This window comes from Saccostrea cucullata, unplaced genomic scaffold (assembly GCF_032062105.1).
Source record: "Saccostrea cucullata isolate Sc308-1 unplaced genomic scaffold, CSIRO_AGI_Scuc_v1 ctg3815, whole genome shotgun sequence".
NCBI lineage: Eukaryota > Metazoa > Mollusca > Bivalvia > Ostreida > Ostreidae > Saccostrea > Saccostrea cuccullata.
Genome location: NW_026932363.1, coordinates 23,035 through 43,471, shown reverse-complemented (window position 1 = coordinate 43,471; position 20,437 = coordinate 23,035). Strand labels below are relative to the sequence as shown.

Sequence of the window (20,437 nt, the reverse complement as noted above, 5' to 3'; positions counted from 1 at the left end):
ACAGCAAGTTGTTTTCTGATTAAAAAACACAATTAGAATGTAAACCGTAAAATGATATCTTCTTGTTCTTAAAAAATCTTTTATCTTTATTTTTGAGGAAAAAAATTAAGCGACAGACTTGAATGCAGCAGATTTGACACCCCGTGACATCAAGTCAATAAATTAATTTTCACAGCATATCAAAACATACAGCAGAGCTTAGAAGTGATACATTGTCATCACTTGTATTTTCTATTTCAACATGAATTAAAAGTTACATTTGATTAGTTGTTACACAGGCAGCAAATTTCGACGGTAATCTCAATCCATACTTTACAAACTTTTGGCAATATGTTCTCAATACTTTACAAACTTTTTAAAATATAGTTCCTGGTAATCACCTTTAAGTAAATAATATATTGTTTTACAAATGAATACGTAGACTAAACTGGCACTGCAAATTTAGAAACTGATTTAGGCCCCAACTCATTTTCTCAACGGTGAAGAGCAGGCGCTCTATGTTCTGTTCAAGGCCAAGTTGGCTGTCTTCAACCTGCACAAGACATATCTCCTGTCATAAACATGGTGCCGAATTGAAACCTGATGCGGTGCATGATGCGCTAATTTTAGTCATTGTTTTGCCTGTTACTCCTGCAAAAGGTTAACACAGTTACCGTGCTTGCGTTTCTTCGTATCATCTCTCATGAACTATAAATCTACACAATATCACTTACCTTGATTTAGTTTGGGATACATATTTGTTATACTCACCATTCTGGGGAGACAAAAACACTCCTACTACAAAACAGACTATATATAAATAATATAACAGATCCTACAGCGAGGATGATCTTTGCAGCCGAAACTTGGATGAGTCGGAGAACTGTCGGACCTGTCTAAGAGTAGGGGGTAACAGGATACTTTGAGTAGAGCTGAGATATTTATTCTTTTTAAGATAGAAATATATCATTGTACTGGAAATCTTAACATATATTCTAGGACATTTTCATTGAGGATTGTGAAAAGAATGTAAGAAATTGCTAGTTATTTTTACGACCACTAGTTCATCTTTTCCATCACACCCCTATGTTTGGTATCGTCCAAGAACTTCTTCCCGCCTGACGAGTGTTCACTATGACGTTTGATGACTCTACCCGAGGTACATAGCGCACACGTGCTCTCTCTCTCTCTCTCTCTCTCTCTCTCTCTCTCTTTACTAGATATTTAATTCAAAGCAGAAAGATAATTAGATTGCTTGAGGTTTCAATTTTAATTCTTACAAAAAATATAATTAAAATTTGTTTAAAAAAAACTAATAAACACTTGTTTTTTTGTTTTTTTTTTGTATATCTACATAATCTGTAGATAAGTCTTATCGACCTTCCTATATATCTAATTAATCCAAATAAAAAAAAAATCAGTATATTCTCAATATGCTCTTACACATCGACTTTATGCTTTACCAGAAATAATAAAAGAAACTCAAAGGACCAGGGGAATGGAGTCGGTATTTAAATCGTTGAATTTTTTTTTTTTTTTTTTTTTTTTTTTTTTTTTTTTTGATAAATAAAAATATGATGATCTTCAGTAATTGATCCCCCAAAAAATCAGGTACAACATATACAAGAAGTGGCATCGATTTTGAAGGGGGGGGGGGGCAGAGAAAAAAATTTCAAACCGGAAAAAAATCTGACAAGCAAAAGAAAAGAAAAAAGAGAGGGGGTGCCCTCACGCCCTTGTATTTCTGTCAATGAAGAATTTTAAAAAAATAGAGCTTTGCAGGCGCGACTTCCACAAATCAGGATCTGTTATAGTAATGGCTACAGTACAAGAAGATAAAGCAAAACTGTAGCGCGAAAGCATACCAGATACACATATACATAAATTATAATTGCATTCCAAATATCAGGCACGTAGCAACAGCGGGGGGGGGGGGGCAAAGTTTTTCAAAACATTGCATATTTACTATTCAAAATGTTCATTGAAAAGCCCCCCCCCCCCCCCATTTTTGTTGCAGTATATAGCGTATGAAAAAAAAGGTACTGAACGAAGTTCGATCTTAACCCCCCCCCTCCCCCTTCACAAAATAGTGTCATGTTGTAAATTTTGAATTTACCGGGTGCATGGCAGTTGATACACAATTTACAAGTTGTCATGTTGTAATTTTTTTTATTTAGCTGCCATGCACCCCGTAAATTCAAAATATTTACATCGTGACAGAACTGCATGCTTTCTGTGTGTTGCTTAGTACACCCGAAGAGGATGCTTATTTTTTTTTTATTGAGTGAAATATTTTCTATTGAATCAAGGATCAAGTTCAAATGTAAATTATCAGGGAGAAACTGTCTTGGTTGTTTTTAGATTTATGAGGACGTTCAATCAGTTTGCTTGCGCGAGAATTTTACGCATAAACACCGCATTGATCACAACATCGCATTGATCATAACATAAAACAAAAAAAAACTAGACGGTTATTTCTAATTTTTTTCCTCTATGATTCGGAAGACCAAATTGTGTCCGGGGACTACGACCACATTTCCCAATTAAATGAAATATAGACGAATCTTTATATCAATGAAAAATAATGAAATTATGATCATATGCATGTCTCCATTTCCCATATATAGTATAATGATGAAGTTACATAAAAATAGCTGGACATGGAGATAAATGCTCTTCTTTTTAATAGGAAAAACAAAAACAATTTGAGGTTTTCCGAAGGAAATCAGAAGATTTTAATGACTCTACTGCTTTTACGTAAAGCATTACGGTAAAAATCAAAATATGTTTCTGACTAACAAAATAAATGATTTTATACAAGAAAAAATTATCAAAAATTTACATTATTTGATGTTTTCAATGCCCCTGCGCACTGTGATTTTTGTGTAGTCAGTGAATGTTATAATGAGGCCATGACTGAATATATTCGTACAGTGTCTGCCCCGGGCACTCTGTATTTCCTACGTCACGATGGCCTTTAAGTTTGTAGTTCCCGATTATCTTTCCGTTATCCACACCACATCTTATCAGCGCCTGCGCGGCGCGGATGGCATTTGCATTAGGAAGTCTTTCACGGAAATCACCAATAAAAGAGATGCCTACAAAACGTAAAGTCAGTTAAAGAAAAAAAAAACATCCACCACTGAACCTTTTCTTAACATTTTATAAATCTTCATTTCACAGTTTTTTCATCATTCTTTGGGTTGGGTGGAGGCATGACTGTCATTTGATAAGATTTCTTACCTCGACTCACGGAATTGTAGCCATTGAGTATGAGCTTACCTAAACTCACGTAATTGTAGCCATTAAGCATGATCTTACCTAAACTGACGGAATTGTAGCCATAAGCATGATCTTACCTAAACTCACGTAATTGTAGCCATTAAGCATGATCTTACCTAAACTCACGTAATTGTAGCCATTAAGCATGATCTTACCTAAACTCACGTAATTGTAGCCATTAAGCCTGAGCTTACCTAAACTGACGGAATTGTAGTCATAAGCATGATCTTACCTAAACTGACGGAATTGTAGCCATAAGCACGATCTTACCTAAACTCACGTAATTGTAGCCATTAAGCCTGAGCTTACCTAGACTATTGGAATTGTAGCCATAAGCGTGAGCTTGCCTAAACTGACGGAATTGTAGCCATAAGCATGATCTTACCTAAACTCACGTAATTGTAGCCATTAAGCATGATCTTACCTAAACTCACGTAATTGTAGCCATTAAGCATGATCTTACCTAAACTGACGGAATTGTAGCCATAAGCATGATCTTACCTAAACTGACGGAATTGTAGTCATAAGCATGATCTTACCTAAACTGACGGAATTGTAGCCATAAGATCTTACCTAAACTGACGGAATTGTAGCCATAAGCGTGAGCTCCCACCTGATCCCAGCCACGCCCCTCATACACGTTCCCGTCCTCCCCCACCATGAAGTTGTATCCAACATCCCACCAGCCTAATTACCAAACCGCCTAATTAGCATAATTCCCCCTTGTATACATATCGACTGGTAAAGACAATTTTTAAAGATTTTTAAATTGAAATGGTTTCTGCCCTTTTCCTAAGGCCCAAGAAAGGTTTGGACTATGAAATTCACGTTCCTTCGTTCCTTTTTTGCTCACCCGAGCCGAAGCCTCAAGTGAGCTAGTCTGATCAAAATTTGTCCCTTGTCTGTCGTCGTCGTTATTGTCGTCGTCATCGTTGTAAACTTTTTACATTTTCATCTTCTTCTCAAGAACCACTGGACCAATTTCAACTAAACTTGCCAAAAAGTATCCTTGGGTGAAGGGAATTAAAATTTGTTCAAATGAATGCCCTCTTCCAAGTGGAGATCATTATGACTTAGCAAAAAATTAATGGCATCTTTTAAAAATCTTCTCAAAACCCACTGAGCCAGGATGGATGAAACTGTGGAATTATCCTCAAGTAGTGCAGATTCAAGTTTGTTCAAATCATGACCCCAGGGGTAGGACAGGGCCACAATGGCTGATCAAAGTTTTACATAGGAATATATAGGAAACATATTTTAATATCTTCTTCTCAAGAACAGCAAAGGCATGAATAATCATATTTATATGGAAGCATCCTCAGGTGGTGTAGATTCAAATTTTTTTTCAAAACATGACCTCCGGGGTAGAGTGGGGCCACAATTGATCATTAAAGTTTTACATAGGAATATGATACAGAAAAATCTTTAAAAAAGTACTTCTCAAGAGCAGTGAAGTCATTATTGGTCATATTTATAAGGAAGCATCTGCAGGTGGTGTAGATTAAAGTTTGTACAAATCCTGACCCCGGGGATAGGGTTGGGCCACAATGGATGATCAAGGGTTTACACAGTAACATACATGTATAATCTTTAAGAAACTTCTTCTCAAGATCGTCTAAGCCATGGTTGTTCATATTCAAATGGAACCATCCTCAGGTGGTGTAGATTAAAGTTTGTTCAAAACATGACCCCCGGAGGTGGGGTGGGGCCACAATTGACGATGAAAGTTTAGCAAAGGAATATATAGAAACAATCTTCAAAAATCTTCTTCTCAAGAACACCAAATCCATGATTGTTCATATTTATGTGAAAACATCCACAGGTAGTGTAAATTCAAGTTTGTTCAAAATCATAACCCCCTGGGTAGGTGGAGCCACAATGGACGTTCAGAGTTTAACATAGGAGTATATTGGTAAAATCTTCTTCTCAAGAACAGCAAAGCCATGGTTTGTCATTTTATTTGGAAGCATGATCAGATAGTGTAGATTCAAGTTGTTCAAATTGTACCCACTCCCCCTTACCCCTTCTGCGTTTTAGGAGTAGGTCGGGACCAATTATGCATTTAAGCTTTTTAATACTAAACTGATTTTTGCCTTATCCTATTCACAGTACTCAAGTAAGCGATGTGGCCCCTGGGCCTCTTGTTTTTATACTTGCTCCTTTCCAAAATAAGTTGGGTCATCTAGAGAAAAAGCTCAAAGGCTTATGGTTCATAACTTGACAACTTTTTGGAATGGATAGGATTAGGTCATACAAGTGGCTCAAGAGGTTAGCACTTTTGGTCAAACTGATTAAAGATTTGTAAAGCTTCTGTGATTTCAAATTACGGTAACATAACATCAAAACTTTATGATATTAATAAAAGTGATGATTTCAATTTTTCTACCGTCAAATTCCCTTACATTTATGCAGTATTACCCTTATCATCGATATCCATGCACGTATGGTGTTTATATCTTCCATGCAGTGGAGTCGGTATTCATGAGCATGCTCTATGTATGAACAGTTTCTAAAATGAGACAAGCTATTGACAAACAAGTTGGAGAAACAAGTCTCGTTTAAAGTGAGCATTTGGCAAATTCTATGGTGGATACAAGTAACTTGTCAGCTAGTACAATCTTTTATAAAGCTTAATGCCGACTGACTTCTTTCATACTTATTCAATGTTAAGCAAATTATTTACAAACCGGATTGACTAGAGGTTTTAACGTTTGTCCATTCGTGACAAGGAGCACACGGCAGGCGAGACCTGTTGACAGAGGAAACTTACTCCTCCATGGCACCTAATCTTATCTCTGATGTTTCTAGAGGTGCTTGTTTGCTCTGTTCCTGATACGTATTGATTCAATGGACTTTTCAGCTTAATTTGTATTCTTTGCCCCCATTTTCCATGCAAAACTTACGAAAATTAAAGGAGACTCATAGTCTTACCTCGTCCAGCAGGTGGCGCTGACATATGAAAAGTTTGATATGCGCGCACTCGCTTTGAGCACTCGGTTTGTGTGGAACATGGGCTGGTTGCGCCATGGTGTATAATTACTAGCTTCGGTTTTTCTGTTAACAGCGTCATGGCATGAGAAGGCGGCATGGCGCCCCAATCAGCGCGGGTAATGATATGAGGACACCCCGGTAACTGGGGGGACGGCCTGACTGCAGTAGGATCCACAGAACCTGGGGTGGTTGTTGGAACAGTACCTATGCAACAGAAAATAACTTTATACAATTAAATTCAGTAATTTGATTGATTTCTGATTTGTTCAGAGTGCAGAAAAAAGGTTTTGGTTTATACAAATGTATGTCTTGCAAACTAAAGGTTATATATTATAATGAACTGATTTGATTTTGAGACCGATCTGTTTTAAATTTTCAGACAAATATTTTCAAGACTAATTCATTTTGATTTTGCAACAAGTTGGGAGAATATTTTCACTTTTTACTCTACCAACTGTTATAGGGGTTCATTTTTTGTCAATCTTACTTAAATACACGGTAATTATACAAGCTATTTTTTAATTTTAAGTTAATTTACCCCCCCCGCACCTCTGACGACCAACGAATTACACTGGGGGCTATGTTTTTAACATGGATATACCTATACTACACACATCGTCATAAATAAGAGGGAAAGTTATAACATTGATAAAAAAGCTTTTCTTCATTGTTTATCAGTGAATTAATGTCACAGCGGTTACAGTTTACCGAAAGTTTGCCAAAGCTACTCACTGTCACAGTCCCGTATTTCTACAGATGAGATGGATATCCAGGCACTCTACAAAGGAACAGAATGTCTGCATGACGTTTGTAGAACATTTTCAACTGTATAATCTCAAGTTCTGCTAACAAACAGTTCTCTTCCTACGAGAAAGTCAGAAATAATACATAGAGAAAAAAATCAGGATATAATCATTTTAAGCACTCAAAAAAATTATAAACATTCTCATCTGAAATTTAAATAGGCCAAGTCTAAAGAAGATTGGCGAACAAGGCGAGCGAAAATTTATATAATGCCTATAGTGCGACTATAATTGAACAAGTACATGTGAATGTCAAGTATGAATTATAATTTTTTCTCTGATAATTCATCTAAATCTAATATAATAATTTTTGACGTATACTTTATATAAAATCTAAATAACCTGCAAAAAATTCACAATGATTGAAATTTTTTGTATATGAAAAAGCTTATACACACCAAATCTCATAACGTAATTTTTCCATTTATATGTGAGTGGGTCTCGCTCCATAATTTGGAACGCTGACCTTGAAGTTTGCGTACAAATATACATTTTGGTGAACAAAATATGAAGCAAAAACTCACTATACCTTAACAACCACTTTTATTACAACTTTCGTATCATTGAAAGAAAAAGTTCAATTTCAAGAGCACATTATACAAGCATAATTAAATGCACCAAATCGTCAAAAGTTGAGTAGTAGTGGTTAAAATATCAGTGTCGAAGGAAAATGATATACCCAGAATTTATTTGGTGAAAACCTTAAAAATTCCACATTTTGAATGATTCAAAATCTAAGAATTCCACATTAGTCTAATTAAATAATTTTTTTGCCGCGAAAATTGAAGAATTTTGTTGTTTCCCGCTTCTGCGAATGCAAGGGGTTAATCAATCTCATTCATCATTTTCTAAAATTCTTACATTACATGTACTTTAAATTGGACATAACTTTTGAACGAGAAAATATAGGGCTTTCATATGATACTGTATAAATATAGCCCTTTGATGAGGTCGATCCGTAGATACGGTATATATCGAGCACGAAGTGCGAGGTCGACATGCTTTTCTGTGACGTCGATATATCTATGAACTGCATGACCGAATTAAAGGGCTACATTTGTTTTATTATTTTTCTCCCCCGCATTCGCGAAATCGAGGGGACATTAAATATCATTCGTCTGTCCGTCAGTCTGTCAGTCTGTCCGTCCGTCACAAAAACTTGAAAATTGCCCATGACTTTTGATTCAGTGGAGCTTTGGCTTTCATATTTCATATGTGTATTCCTTGTGACAAGACCTTTCTTTGGGTACCACCAAATTTGACCTTTTGACCTTGACCTTGGAGTTTGACCCACTTTTACACAAAAAATTCCAAACTTTTACTTTGGCCATATCTTTTGAATGGTAGAAACTAGGACTTTCATATTTCACATATGTATTTTTTTTCTGGCAAGGCCTTTCATTGGATACCAACAATTTTTACTTTTGACCTTGACCTTGGAGATTTCCGTTCTTATGAAAAAACTTTAACCTTGACCATAACCTTTGAACGGTAAGGGATAGGGCTTTCGTACTTCACATATTTAATCCTTATCAACAATGGACACAACATTTCCTAATTTGTAACTTGTTTCTCTGTTTTGATAATATATATTTTCTTTTTTTTCAAATGTAATTCATGTATGTAATATACTTGTAATTTTTCTGATTATTGTACTGTTGTATACATAATTGTACTATTCATGTATAGAGGGCTCCGAGGAAGACTAGTGCATTGCACTAATCGGGCTACCCTCTTTAAATAAAGTATTAATAGTAGTAGTAGTAGTAGTGTTTACATGTACCTGATGGTGGTACTGTATATGACAGTGTGTGTATAGTGTTTATATGTACCTGATGGTGGTACTGTATATGACAGTGTGTGTATAGTGTTTATATGTACCTGATGGTGGTACTGTATATGACAGTGTGTGTATAGTGTTTATATGTACCTGATGGTGGTACTGTATATGATGTAGTGTGAGTAGTGTTTACATGTACCTGATGGTGGTACTGTATATGATGTAGTGTGAGTAGTGTTTACATGTACCTGATGGTGGTACTGTATATGATGTAGTGTGAGTAGTGTTTATATGTACCTGATGGTGGTACTGTAGATGATCTAATGTGAGTAGTGTTTACATGTACCTGACTGTGGTACTGTAGATGATGTAGTGTGAGTAGTGTTTACATGTACCTGATCGTGGTACTGTAGATGACAGTGTGAGTAGTGTTTTCATGTACCTGATGGTGGTACTGTATATGACACAGTGTGAGTAGTGTTTACATGTACCTGATGGTGGTACTGTATATGACACAGTGTGAGTAGTGTTTACATGTACCTGATGGTGGTACTGTATATGACACAGTGTGAGTAGTGTTTACATGTACCTGATGGTGGTACTGTATATGACACAGTGTGAGTAGTGTTTACATGTACCTGATGGTGGTACTGTAGATGATGTAGTGTGAGTAGTGTTTACATGTACCTGGTGGTGGTACTTTAGATGATGTAGTGTGAGTTGTGTTTACATATACCTGAGGGTGGTACTGTATATGATGCAGTGTGAGTAGTGTTTACAGGTACCTGATGGTGGTACTGTATATGACACAGTGTGAGTAGTGTTTACAGGTACCTGATGGTGGTACTGTATATGATGTAGTGTGAGTAGTGTTTACATGTACCTGATGGTGGTACTGTAGATGATGCAATGTGAGTAGTGTTTACATGTACCTGATGGTGGTACTGTATATGATGTAGTGTGAGTAGTGTTAACATGTACCTGATGGTGGTACTGTATATAATGTAATGTGAGTAGTGTTTATGTGTACCTGATGTTGGTACTGTATATGATGTAGTGTGAGTAGTGTTTACATGTACCTGGTGGTGGTACTGTATATGATGCAGTGTGAGTAGTGTTTACATGTACCTGATGGTGGTACTGTATATAATGTAATGTGAGTAGTGTTTACATGTACCTGATGGTGGTAGTGTATATGGTATATGGTAGTGTATATGATGTAATGTGAGTATTGTTTACATGTACCTGACGGTGGTACTGTATATGACACAGTGTGAGTAGTGTTTACATATACCTGATGGTGGTACTGTATATGATGTATGATTTCACATATGTACCTTTTGGCAATGTTTTGGATACCAACAATTTTAACTTTGTGACCTTGTTGGACATGTACCTGTTATTAATGACCTGTTTGACCATGTTTTGAACTTGTAAGTTAATGTGCTCTGTATACATGTACCTGTTCATCAATGACACAACATTTCCTGGAATTTGTTTTGAACTTGTAAGTTATATACTGCATTTTTTTCAAATGTACCTGTTATATATGTAATTTTTCTGTTTTGAACTGTGTATGTACATAATGTGTTGAACTTGTAAGTTAATGTGCTCTGTATACATGTACCTGTTATTAATGACCTGTTGGAATGTTTTGAACTTGTAAGTTAATGTGCTCTGTATACATGTACCTGTTATTAATGACCTGTTGGAATGTTTTGAACTTGTAAGTTAATGTGCTCTGTTTACATGTACCTGTTATTAATGACCTGTTGGAATGTTTTGAACTTGTAATAGTAGTAATGTGTCTGTTTACATGTACCTGTTATTAATGACCTGTGTGGAATGTTTTGAACTTGTAAGTTATGTGCTCTGTATACATGTACCTGTTATTAATGACCTGTGTGGAATGTTTTGAACTTGTAAGTACCTAATGTGCTCTGTATATGACATGTGTGTTATTTTAATGTACCTGATGGTGGTAATGATGCAGTTTGAACTGTAAGTTAATGTGCTCTGTTACATGTACCTGTTATTAATGACCTGTATATGAATGTGTGAACTTGTAAGTTAATGTACTCTGATGGTGGTACCTGTGTATTAATGACCTGTTGTGTGATGTGTTTGACATGTAAGTTAATGTGCTCTGTATATGACATGTGTGTGTTATTACATGTACCTGATGGTGGAATGTTTTGAACTGTAAGTGTAAGTGTAATGTGCTCTGTTACATGTACCTGTTATTAATGACCTGTTGGAATGTGTGTGTAACTTGTAAGTTAATGTGCTCTGTATATGACATGTGTGTGTTATTATGTACCTGTTGGAATGTACTGAACTTGTAAGTGTAATGTGCTCTGTTTACATGTACCTGTTATTAATGACCTGTTGGAATGTTTTGAACTGTAAGTTAATGTGTGTTTACATGTACCTGTTGGTTAATGTATATGATTGTGTGATGTGTTTAACATGTACCTTATGGTGGTCTGTATATGACATGTACCTGTTATTAATGACCTGTTGGAATGTTTTGAACTTGTAAGTTAATGTGAATCTGTTTACATGTACCTGATGGTAATACTGTATATGAATGTTTGTGAAGTGTTTACATGTACCTGATGGTGGTACTGTATATGACACTGTAAGAGTAGTGTTTACAGGTACCTGATGGTGGTAGTGTATATGATGTAGTGTGAGTAGTATTTACATGTACCTGATGGAATGTTTGTACTTGTATGTTAATGTGCTCTGTTTACATGTACCTGTGGTGGTACTGTAATGATGTATTAATGACCTGTGTGAATGTTTTACATGTACCTGATGGTGGTACTGTATATGACATGTACCTGTTATTACATGTACCTGTGGTGGTACTGTTATGATGTACTGTGTAAGTGTAATGTGATGTACCTGTTTGGTGTACTGTTATTATGACCTGTGTGGAATGTTTTGAACTTGTAAGTTAATGTGCTCTGTATACATGTACCTGTTATTAATGACCTGTTGGTACTGTATTGAACTTGTAAGTGTGATGTGCTCTGTTTACATGTACCTGTTATTAATGACCTGTTGGAATGTTTTGAACTTGTAATTTAATGTGCTGTTTACATGTACCTGTTATTAATGACCTGTTGGAATGTTTTGAACTTGTAAGTTAATGTGCTCTGTTTACATGTACCTGTTATTAATGACCTGTTGTGAAGTGTTTACATGTACCTGATGTGCTACTGTATACATGTACCTGTTATTAATGACCTGTTGGAATGTTTTGAACTTGTAAGTTAATGTGCTCTGTATACATGTGTGAGTGTTTTACATGACCTGTTGGAATGTTTTGAACTTGTAAGTTAATGTGCTCTGTATACATGTACCTGTTATTAATGACCTGTTGGAATGTTTTGAACTTGTAAGTTAATGTGCTCTGTATACATGTACCTGTTATTAATGACCTGTTGGAATGTTTTGAACTTGTAAGTTAATGTGCTCTGTATACATGTACCTGTTATTAATGACCTGTTGGAATGATTTGAACTTGTAAGTTAATGTGCTCTGTATACATGTACCTGTTATTAATGACCTGTTGGAATGTTTTGAACTTGTAAGTTAATGTGGTCTGTTTACATGTACCTGTTATTAATGACCTGTTGGAATGTTTTGAACTTGTAAGTTAATGTGCTCTGTTTACATGTACCTGTTATTAATGACCTGTTGGAATGTTTTGAACTTGTAAGTTAATGTGCTCTGTTTACATGTACCTGTTATTAATGACCTGTTGGAATGTTTTGAACTTGTAAGTTAATGTGCTCTGTATACATGTACCTGTTATTAATGACCTGTTGGAATGTTTTGAACTTGTAAGTTAATGTGCTCTGTATACATGTACCTGTTATTAATGACCTGTTGGAATGTTTTGAACTTGTAAGTTAATGTGCTCTGTTTACATGTACCTGTTATTAATGACCTGTTGGAATGTTTTGAACTTGTAAGTTAATGTGCTCTGTATACATGTACCTGTTATTAATGACCTGTTGGAATGTTTTGAACTTGTAAGTTAATGTGCTCTGTATACATGTACCTGTTATTAATGACCTGTTGGAATGTTTTGAACTTGTAAGTTAATGTGCTCTGTATACATGTACCTGTTATTAATGACCTGTTGGAATGTTTTGAACTTGTAGTAGTTAATGTGCTCTGTTTACATGTACCTGTTATTAATGACCTGTTGGAATGTTTTGAACTTGTAAGTTAATGTGCTCTGTATACATGTACCTGTTATTAATGACCTGTTGGAATGTTTTGAACTTGTAAGTTAATGTGCTCTGTTTACATGTACCTGTTATTAATGACCTGTTGGAATGTTTTGAACTTGTAAGTTAATGTGCTCTGTATACATGTACCTGTTATTAATGACCTGTTGGAATGTTTTGAACTGTAATGTTAATGTGCTAGTGTTTACATGTACCTGATTAATGACCTGTATGGAATGTTTTGAACTTGTAAGTGTGCTAGTGTTTACATGTACCTGATGGTGGTATTATATGATGACCTGTGGAATGTTTTGAACTTGTAAGTTATGTGCTACTGTATACATGTACCTGTGATTAATGACCTGTTGGACATGTTTTGGTACTTGTAAGTTAATGTATGTTATTAATGACCTGTTGGAATGTTTTGAACTTGTAAGTTGTGAGGATACTGTTTACATGTACCTGATGGTGGTATTAATGACCTGTAATGATGAACTTGTGTGAAGTTAATGTGTTGTACATGTACCTGATGGTATTATATGATGTTGGAATGTTTTGAACTTGTAAGTTAATGTACCTCTGTATTGACATGTACCTGTGGTGGTACTGTATATGATGTTTGTGAACTTGTAGTGTTTGTATACATGTACCTGATGGTGGTACTGTATATGACTTGTAAGTGTGAATGTGTTTACATGTACCTGATGGTGGTGGAATGTATTTGAACTTGTAAGTTAATGTGCTCTGTATACATGTACCTGTTGGTGGTATGTAATGACCTGTGTGGAATGTTTACATGTACCTGATGGTGGTACTGTATATGATGTAGTGTGTTATTAGTAGTGTTTACATGTACCTGATGGTGGTACTGTAGATGACATGTGTTAATGACCTGTTGGACTGTATATTGAATGTAAGTAATGTGTTTACATGTACCTGATGGTGGTACTGTATATGATGTAGTGTGAGTAGTGTTTACATGTACCTGATGGTGGTACTGTATATGATGCAGTGTGAGTAGTGTTTACATGTACCTGATGGTGGTACTGTATATGGTGCAGTGTGAGTAGTGTTTACTTGTACCTGATGGTTGTAATGTAGATGATGCAGTGTGAGTAGTGTTTACATGTACCTGATGGTGGTACTGTATATGATGTAGTGTGAGTAGTGTTTACTTGTACCTGATGGTGGTACTGTATATGATGCAGTGTGAGTAGTGTTTACATGTACCTGATGGTGGTACTGTATATGATGTAGTGTGAGTAGTGTTTACATGTACCTGATGGTGGTACTGTATATGATGTAGTGTGAGTAGTGTTTACATGTACCTGATGGTGGTACTGTATATGATGTAATGTGAGTAGTGTTTACATGTACCTGATGGTGGTACTGTATATGATGTAATGTTTTGAACTTGTAGTGTAATGTACATGTACCTGGTGGTGGTACTGTATATGATGTAATGTGAGTAGTGTTTACATGTACCTGATGGTGATACTGTAGATGATGCAGTGTGAGTAGTGTTTACATGTACCTGATGGTGGTACTGTATATGACACAGTGTGAGTAGTGTTTACATGTACCTGATGGTGGTACTGTATATGATGTACTGTGTATGATGTAGTGTGAGTAGTGTTTACATGTACCTGATGGTGGTACTGTATATGATGTAATGTGAGTAGTGTTTACATGTACCTGATGGTGGTACTGTATATGATGTAGTGTGAGTAGTGTTTACATGTACCTGATGGTGGTACTGTATATGATGTAGTGTGAGTAGTGTTTACATGTACCTGATGGTGGTACTGTATATGATGCAGTGTGAGTAGTGTTTACATGTACCTGATGGTGGTACTGTATATGGTGCAGTTTGAGTAGTGTTTACATGTACCTGATGGTGGTACTGTGTATGGTGCATTGTGTACCTGATGGTGGTATTGTATATGATGTAGTGTGAGTAGTGTTTACATGTACCTGATGGTGGTACTGTGTATGGTGCATTGTGTACCTGATGGTGGTATTGTATATGCTGCCAGGTAGCGTTTGTGTGGAGAAGGACATCGAAACACTCTCCGATCAATGCTGTTCCCACGAAACCTGCATCACCGTTCAGAATCTGTTCTGTTTGCAGTGCGCAAGCACAGTCTCTTGCATTTGAGTTTTGAATTGCGGTGAAAATATTTAATATCATTAAGATCCACATATTTCTGAAATAAATTGAAATAAAATATGCCGTTGAAAACCAAAGGATGTATTCGCTTTAACAAAAGAATTGACCTATAGGAGAGAACAATTTCCCGGAAAAAGTGACATTTAAAAATCAATCTTTATTTGTTGTTTTCTACCGTATATATGTCTATTTTTTTTAAATTTGTATTTTATACCTAAAATTTATTATTTATAACTTGACAATAAACCTCCAAAGTTGATCGAAACACCATTTTGTCCTTTAAAGCGTTGATTTTTGCATGAATTTTGGCCTTAAAGTCCATCAGGGCAGGCCTGTCCCTAAATAAAATTATGATATTTTGATAGGTTATGATGTAAGGAATAATTTAAGATAAGATTTTTTTAGGGGCACCCCTGCCCTGGGGTCGAAATTCACAAAAAACCTATAAAAAATAAGGAAACCAGATTTTCAAAATCTTCTGTAAATTTATGCCGTTCATTCTTATAGTCAGACTAGCTCAGTTGATATATGCGCTGACTTTTTGCACCTTGGATACTCTCTTTTTTAAAGTCGGGGGTTCGAATCCACCTGGTACAACACTTTTCAGTTTTAAATTTCGCCTTTTCAAAGACTATTTTAATTTTTTTTATAGGCTTGTGTATTTTTCCTTCAATTGTTTATCCCTTATGCATTCCCATTCTTGATATAAGAAACACTAAAGAGATATTAAATCGTAACAATCCAGTTGTCAGTCAGGTGGAACGAACCTCAGTATAAGCACACTTCTCCGAGGACAAGAATAACTCACTATGTGTTACTCAATACAGGTATTCCTGGCAGCATTGAGCTGCGATGAATTTCAATTGTATATATCCCTTAGAATTTAATCACATTGATTTTGGCTTCATATTTCAGTAAATGCACTCACTTGGATTTCATGTAGGCCTTTATAATTTGCACACATTAAAGACAAGTTTTTATTATATCTACGGATAAATAGCCTAGACATTAAGAACAGAATTTCAGAGGCAGTAGACATTACCTTTATGCACAATGAGAAGTAAAGACAAATATCAATTATAACATTTGGAGATAACAAACTCAGAAAATCAATAAAAAGGGTTCCTCCTATCTCTACTCACTGAAATAAAGATTTAGGAAAAACAAATTGTTATATGTATTCGGCCTAATGTCATTAATCAGAACGGAAATCGACAAGCTTTTTGTAGAGAATAAAACCAAGCCCGGTCCTATAGGTCAGATCCCTATTTATAATGAAGTGATCCTTTGTTGACATATTTATGTTTTAATAAAAACTAATTATTCATAAGATAACTTTTGAATACAAAAGAATACATGTTAGAAAACACACGGGGAGTGGCGGATATGGGGTGTCAGGGAATCTGCGCCCTATCTTTCAGTTCTAGATATAGAGTTCATTAAGGGGGGTGTTGCTAAAACGCGGAACGGAAAACGGAACGGAAAGCGGAACGGAACGGAAAACGGAAAAGAAATGTCAAGCAAAGAAGTTTGATTCGATATGAATAAGACATAAAGAGCAATATTCCTGATATATTAAAGTCATATTTAATGAAAAATTAAAGTAAAATATGATATATTCGTTAATCATACACCCTTCATAACATGTACATGCGATGGTCAATGAATGTATTCCTGTGTTATATATGAACTAACTACATGTAGTATCCATCTGTCAAACGTTTCGTTCAAATCATTTTTTTAGAATGGTTACAATAATTTATAAACCAAAAAAATCTTAATTGTCTTGAAATAGGCGGAAGGAGAAAAAACTACGAGTATGTATACATACGTGTATCGGTATAGACAAAACGTAAAGAACTAATTTTGACATATGCATTATGAATGCATTTGCGAATCCGGGAATCTTGAAAAGGGATGGGGCAGTTTGGGGTCACAAAAAGGACGGGGTGGTCTTGCTCCCCTCCTAAATACATGAGTGGCATATGATAATATTGAGAAATTCATATATGAATAGCTGCACCATAAGAAAATATTTCTTGCAAAGGAATTTAATAGCATGTTTAATTTTTTTCTTTAATTGCAACTTATCAGACCTGAGCGGAAAAACAAACTCTAAATGTTTTACGAAGTCATTCACCCCCCCCCCCCTCCCAGCCCCCCAAAAAATCTTACTTTAAATTCATTCAACGTAAGGACGATATATAAGTTTAACAACAATTTAGATTTACAACTCTATCTATCCAGGGTTTTAATTGATAGTAAGCGACTCTATTTGGTATAAAAATTTAACTACCAGTTTTACAATGGAAGTGTTTATCCGGGGTGTTCTAATAGTAATCTTATTATAGAAGTTTTTTTTCTTTCATTTTATTTGTCTTACCAATTACCATGATTCATTTAGATAACAAATATTGCACCCCCATGTTTTTCAGACATAATCTTTATACTATAGAAATGATCATTGAAACCTCCAACACTTCGTCTGTTAACAAACTTAAAATGATAAAATAAACTTGTATTCATTAAGGAGGGATTAAATATGTATAAAACATATCGTTTCTGAGAAATTTATATATTTTAAATGATTTAATCGAAAATAATATTTTCCGTTTTCCGTTCCGTTCCGCTTTCCGTTCCGTTTTCCGTTCCGCGTTTTAGCAACACCCCATTAAGGGGGATGTACAAGCCATTTTGGATCTAGTCTGGTGTAAAATAAGAAATACCAAGAATACGCTTAATACTCTACTAAACTAGCCCAAAGTTACTCAAAGTGCTAATGCACTAATTACCTACTGTTAGAGACCAAAATTAGTTAACAAATAAGTTTATCTTGTTTTAATTAGGAGGAAATTAATCATGTTAGAACTGCACAGCTACAGCATTTACGAGATGATAAATGCATTGAAAATGGTGTTAGTTTGATTCATTGATAATATGGCTACAACCATTTGTTTCGCTTTTTTCTTGTCATTATCCATAATTCTTGAAAATTTGATTTTTCTTATGGGTGTCTTCCTGAGGCCATGTGTTTATTTCGTCCGCCATTCCTCTGTCACACAGAGTTCGAATAACATTGATTTTAGAATAAATGCGACCATAATAACATCAAGACAAGAAATTACTCAGTAATAATCATTAGGTTATATTACTTACTACTTTTATTTGTTGCATCGCATCATCTGATTAATGAAAAAGGCGATTTTAACCCCACTCCAGCAAATCGGGAAAAACTGTTCTGTTTACAGTTCGAGTTTCCTCGTTAAAATTATTCCACTGAGCACGTGGTTGGCATGTGCATATATCTGCTGTGGATATATCCGATTATTACCATGATTATATTTAATTTTTCATGGAACAATTCTTGATAATTTGTTGGTGTCTTTAAAACTCAAGAAAAAAAAAAGATAAAAATGTCCTAAACATATGTGTTTACGACGGGTCTTTTTTCTGTGGCGATAGAAGTTATTTTCAAATGGGGCACTGCAAGGAGGATGCTTAGCATTTAATTTGAAAATGTTAAACAATATGCGGTGCATGAAAAATAAATTGTAATTACATGTCTTACATTCTTAAATTGGTACATATGTATATTTTGTTTAGAAGTTAGATAGAAAAAATATGCAGTTATAGGATTTCCTTCAGGCACCTCACATAAATAGCTAGATTGTTTGCAATGACCAACACATTGTATGGTTTAATGTTTGGACATAAAAATGCATCATGTCTCATTATGTTGACAACGTTGTAAGCTCTCGCTCATTGATCATACGAAGCTTGATAAAATATATTGAGTTGTTTCTTTGAAATTTAGAAGCGAGTACAATGTTTGCAAAGAAAGGTCCATTGCATATGCTATGTCTATATCATCGCAAAAAAAATGAGAGCCCCCCCCCCCCCCTCCCCGAAAATCCTATGTTTGTTTTTCAAAATAGTGCAAAAGATTAAAAGATTTTGCATTACTAAGTACGTGATGGAATATGTACTAGCCTTATAAGACCACTTGTTATAAAAATTTTTTTGGTTGCCCTCTCTCCCGATCTACTGCCTGGAAATGGCCCGACTCATTTTTTTTACATCCCATTACACGATATTTTTTTCTTTTTCTTCCGTCAACAATTATGTTTAAATTTTTTTTAGGAATTTCTTTCTCACCTATAAATACGGACCCAGTAATTTTTCCCTAAGTTGGGAGGACCACCAACCGTCATTTTAAAGATCGTATAAATTTTTTAATTATGTTGATTTTTTTTTTCTTTACTTTGTAAAATTTTAATTTTGACAATATGGGCAAATAGAATTTTCGTCACAAGTACATGCATGACGTCATTTTCAGATTGTGACATAACAAACAAGGAGCAAGACTTCAGCATATGCTATTTATAGAACATTGTGTTTGGCTATGTTTCTAATCTGAATTGTGGTTTTGTAGATATAGAGATAGTTCGAACTTTTTGATCACCCCTGGTACTAGTAAGTATTAAATAAGGTCATTCATATCGATTATATGTGTCTTATTTCTTTGTGTTTCATTGGTGATAATTAAAATTTTGATAGATAATATAAGTTATCTATGGCAAACTTACAAACTCTTAATTTTTAACTTTGATGGTGCTCAGTTTTCTTTACCTGGAGTCAAAGAGTTTAAGATTTTTTTTATAGCAATACGGACACTATTTAACAACTGTTCGATAATAATACTAAATAAATTACTTCAAGCCACACTATAACACCTTTCCTCTTTTAAAAGTCTTCGTAATATTTGAAATATTTTGCAACTGTAATTCTCTTCTACATTTAAGATTGTTATGTCCTTCCATTTTAAGAAGAGGTCTGGAAAACAAATTTCTGTGCTAAAAATAGACCACGTGCTGCTATCCATGAACTACTTTCATGGTTCTTTGCACTCTTTTTGAAGACAACGGTACCTTGTTTTGAACTTGAAATTATCATTAAAAAGTGCAAAATTTAGACATTTTCTCAACAAATGGTTGTAGAGAGAACATTAATGCACAGTTTGCATATTTTTTTGGATTTTTTAAGGCTTTGCTGAATTCTGTAGCTGCGCAGTTCTAAGTAGCATTTCAAAAGCATTTTTCTGCAAAAGTATAGATTATATATGCACAACATGCATTCAGTTATGCATATTTATTGTATCTTTATCATAAAGACTTAAAATTTGATC

General features: G+C 35.0%; 1 protein-coding gene across 1 annotated transcript; it reads right to left on the bottom strand.

Moving 5' to 3' along the window:
- Nucleotides 1-2,683: 2,683 nt before the first annotated feature.
- Nucleotides 2,684-15,285, bottom strand: LOC134234975 (peptidoglycan recognition protein 1-like). Its single transcript, XM_062717054.1, has 5 exons — nt 15,091-15,285; nt 6,985-7,030; nt 6,193-6,456; nt 3,835-3,948; nt 2,684-3,077 (listed from the first exon to the last, which is right to left on the bottom strand). The coding sequence occupies exons 1-5, from the start codon at nt 15,283-15,285 to the stop codon at nt 2,869-2,871; spliced, it is 828 nt and encodes a 275-aa protein (XP_062573038.1). The 3' UTR covers nt 2,684-2,868.
- Nucleotides 15,286-20,437: the final 5,152 nt, after the last annotated feature.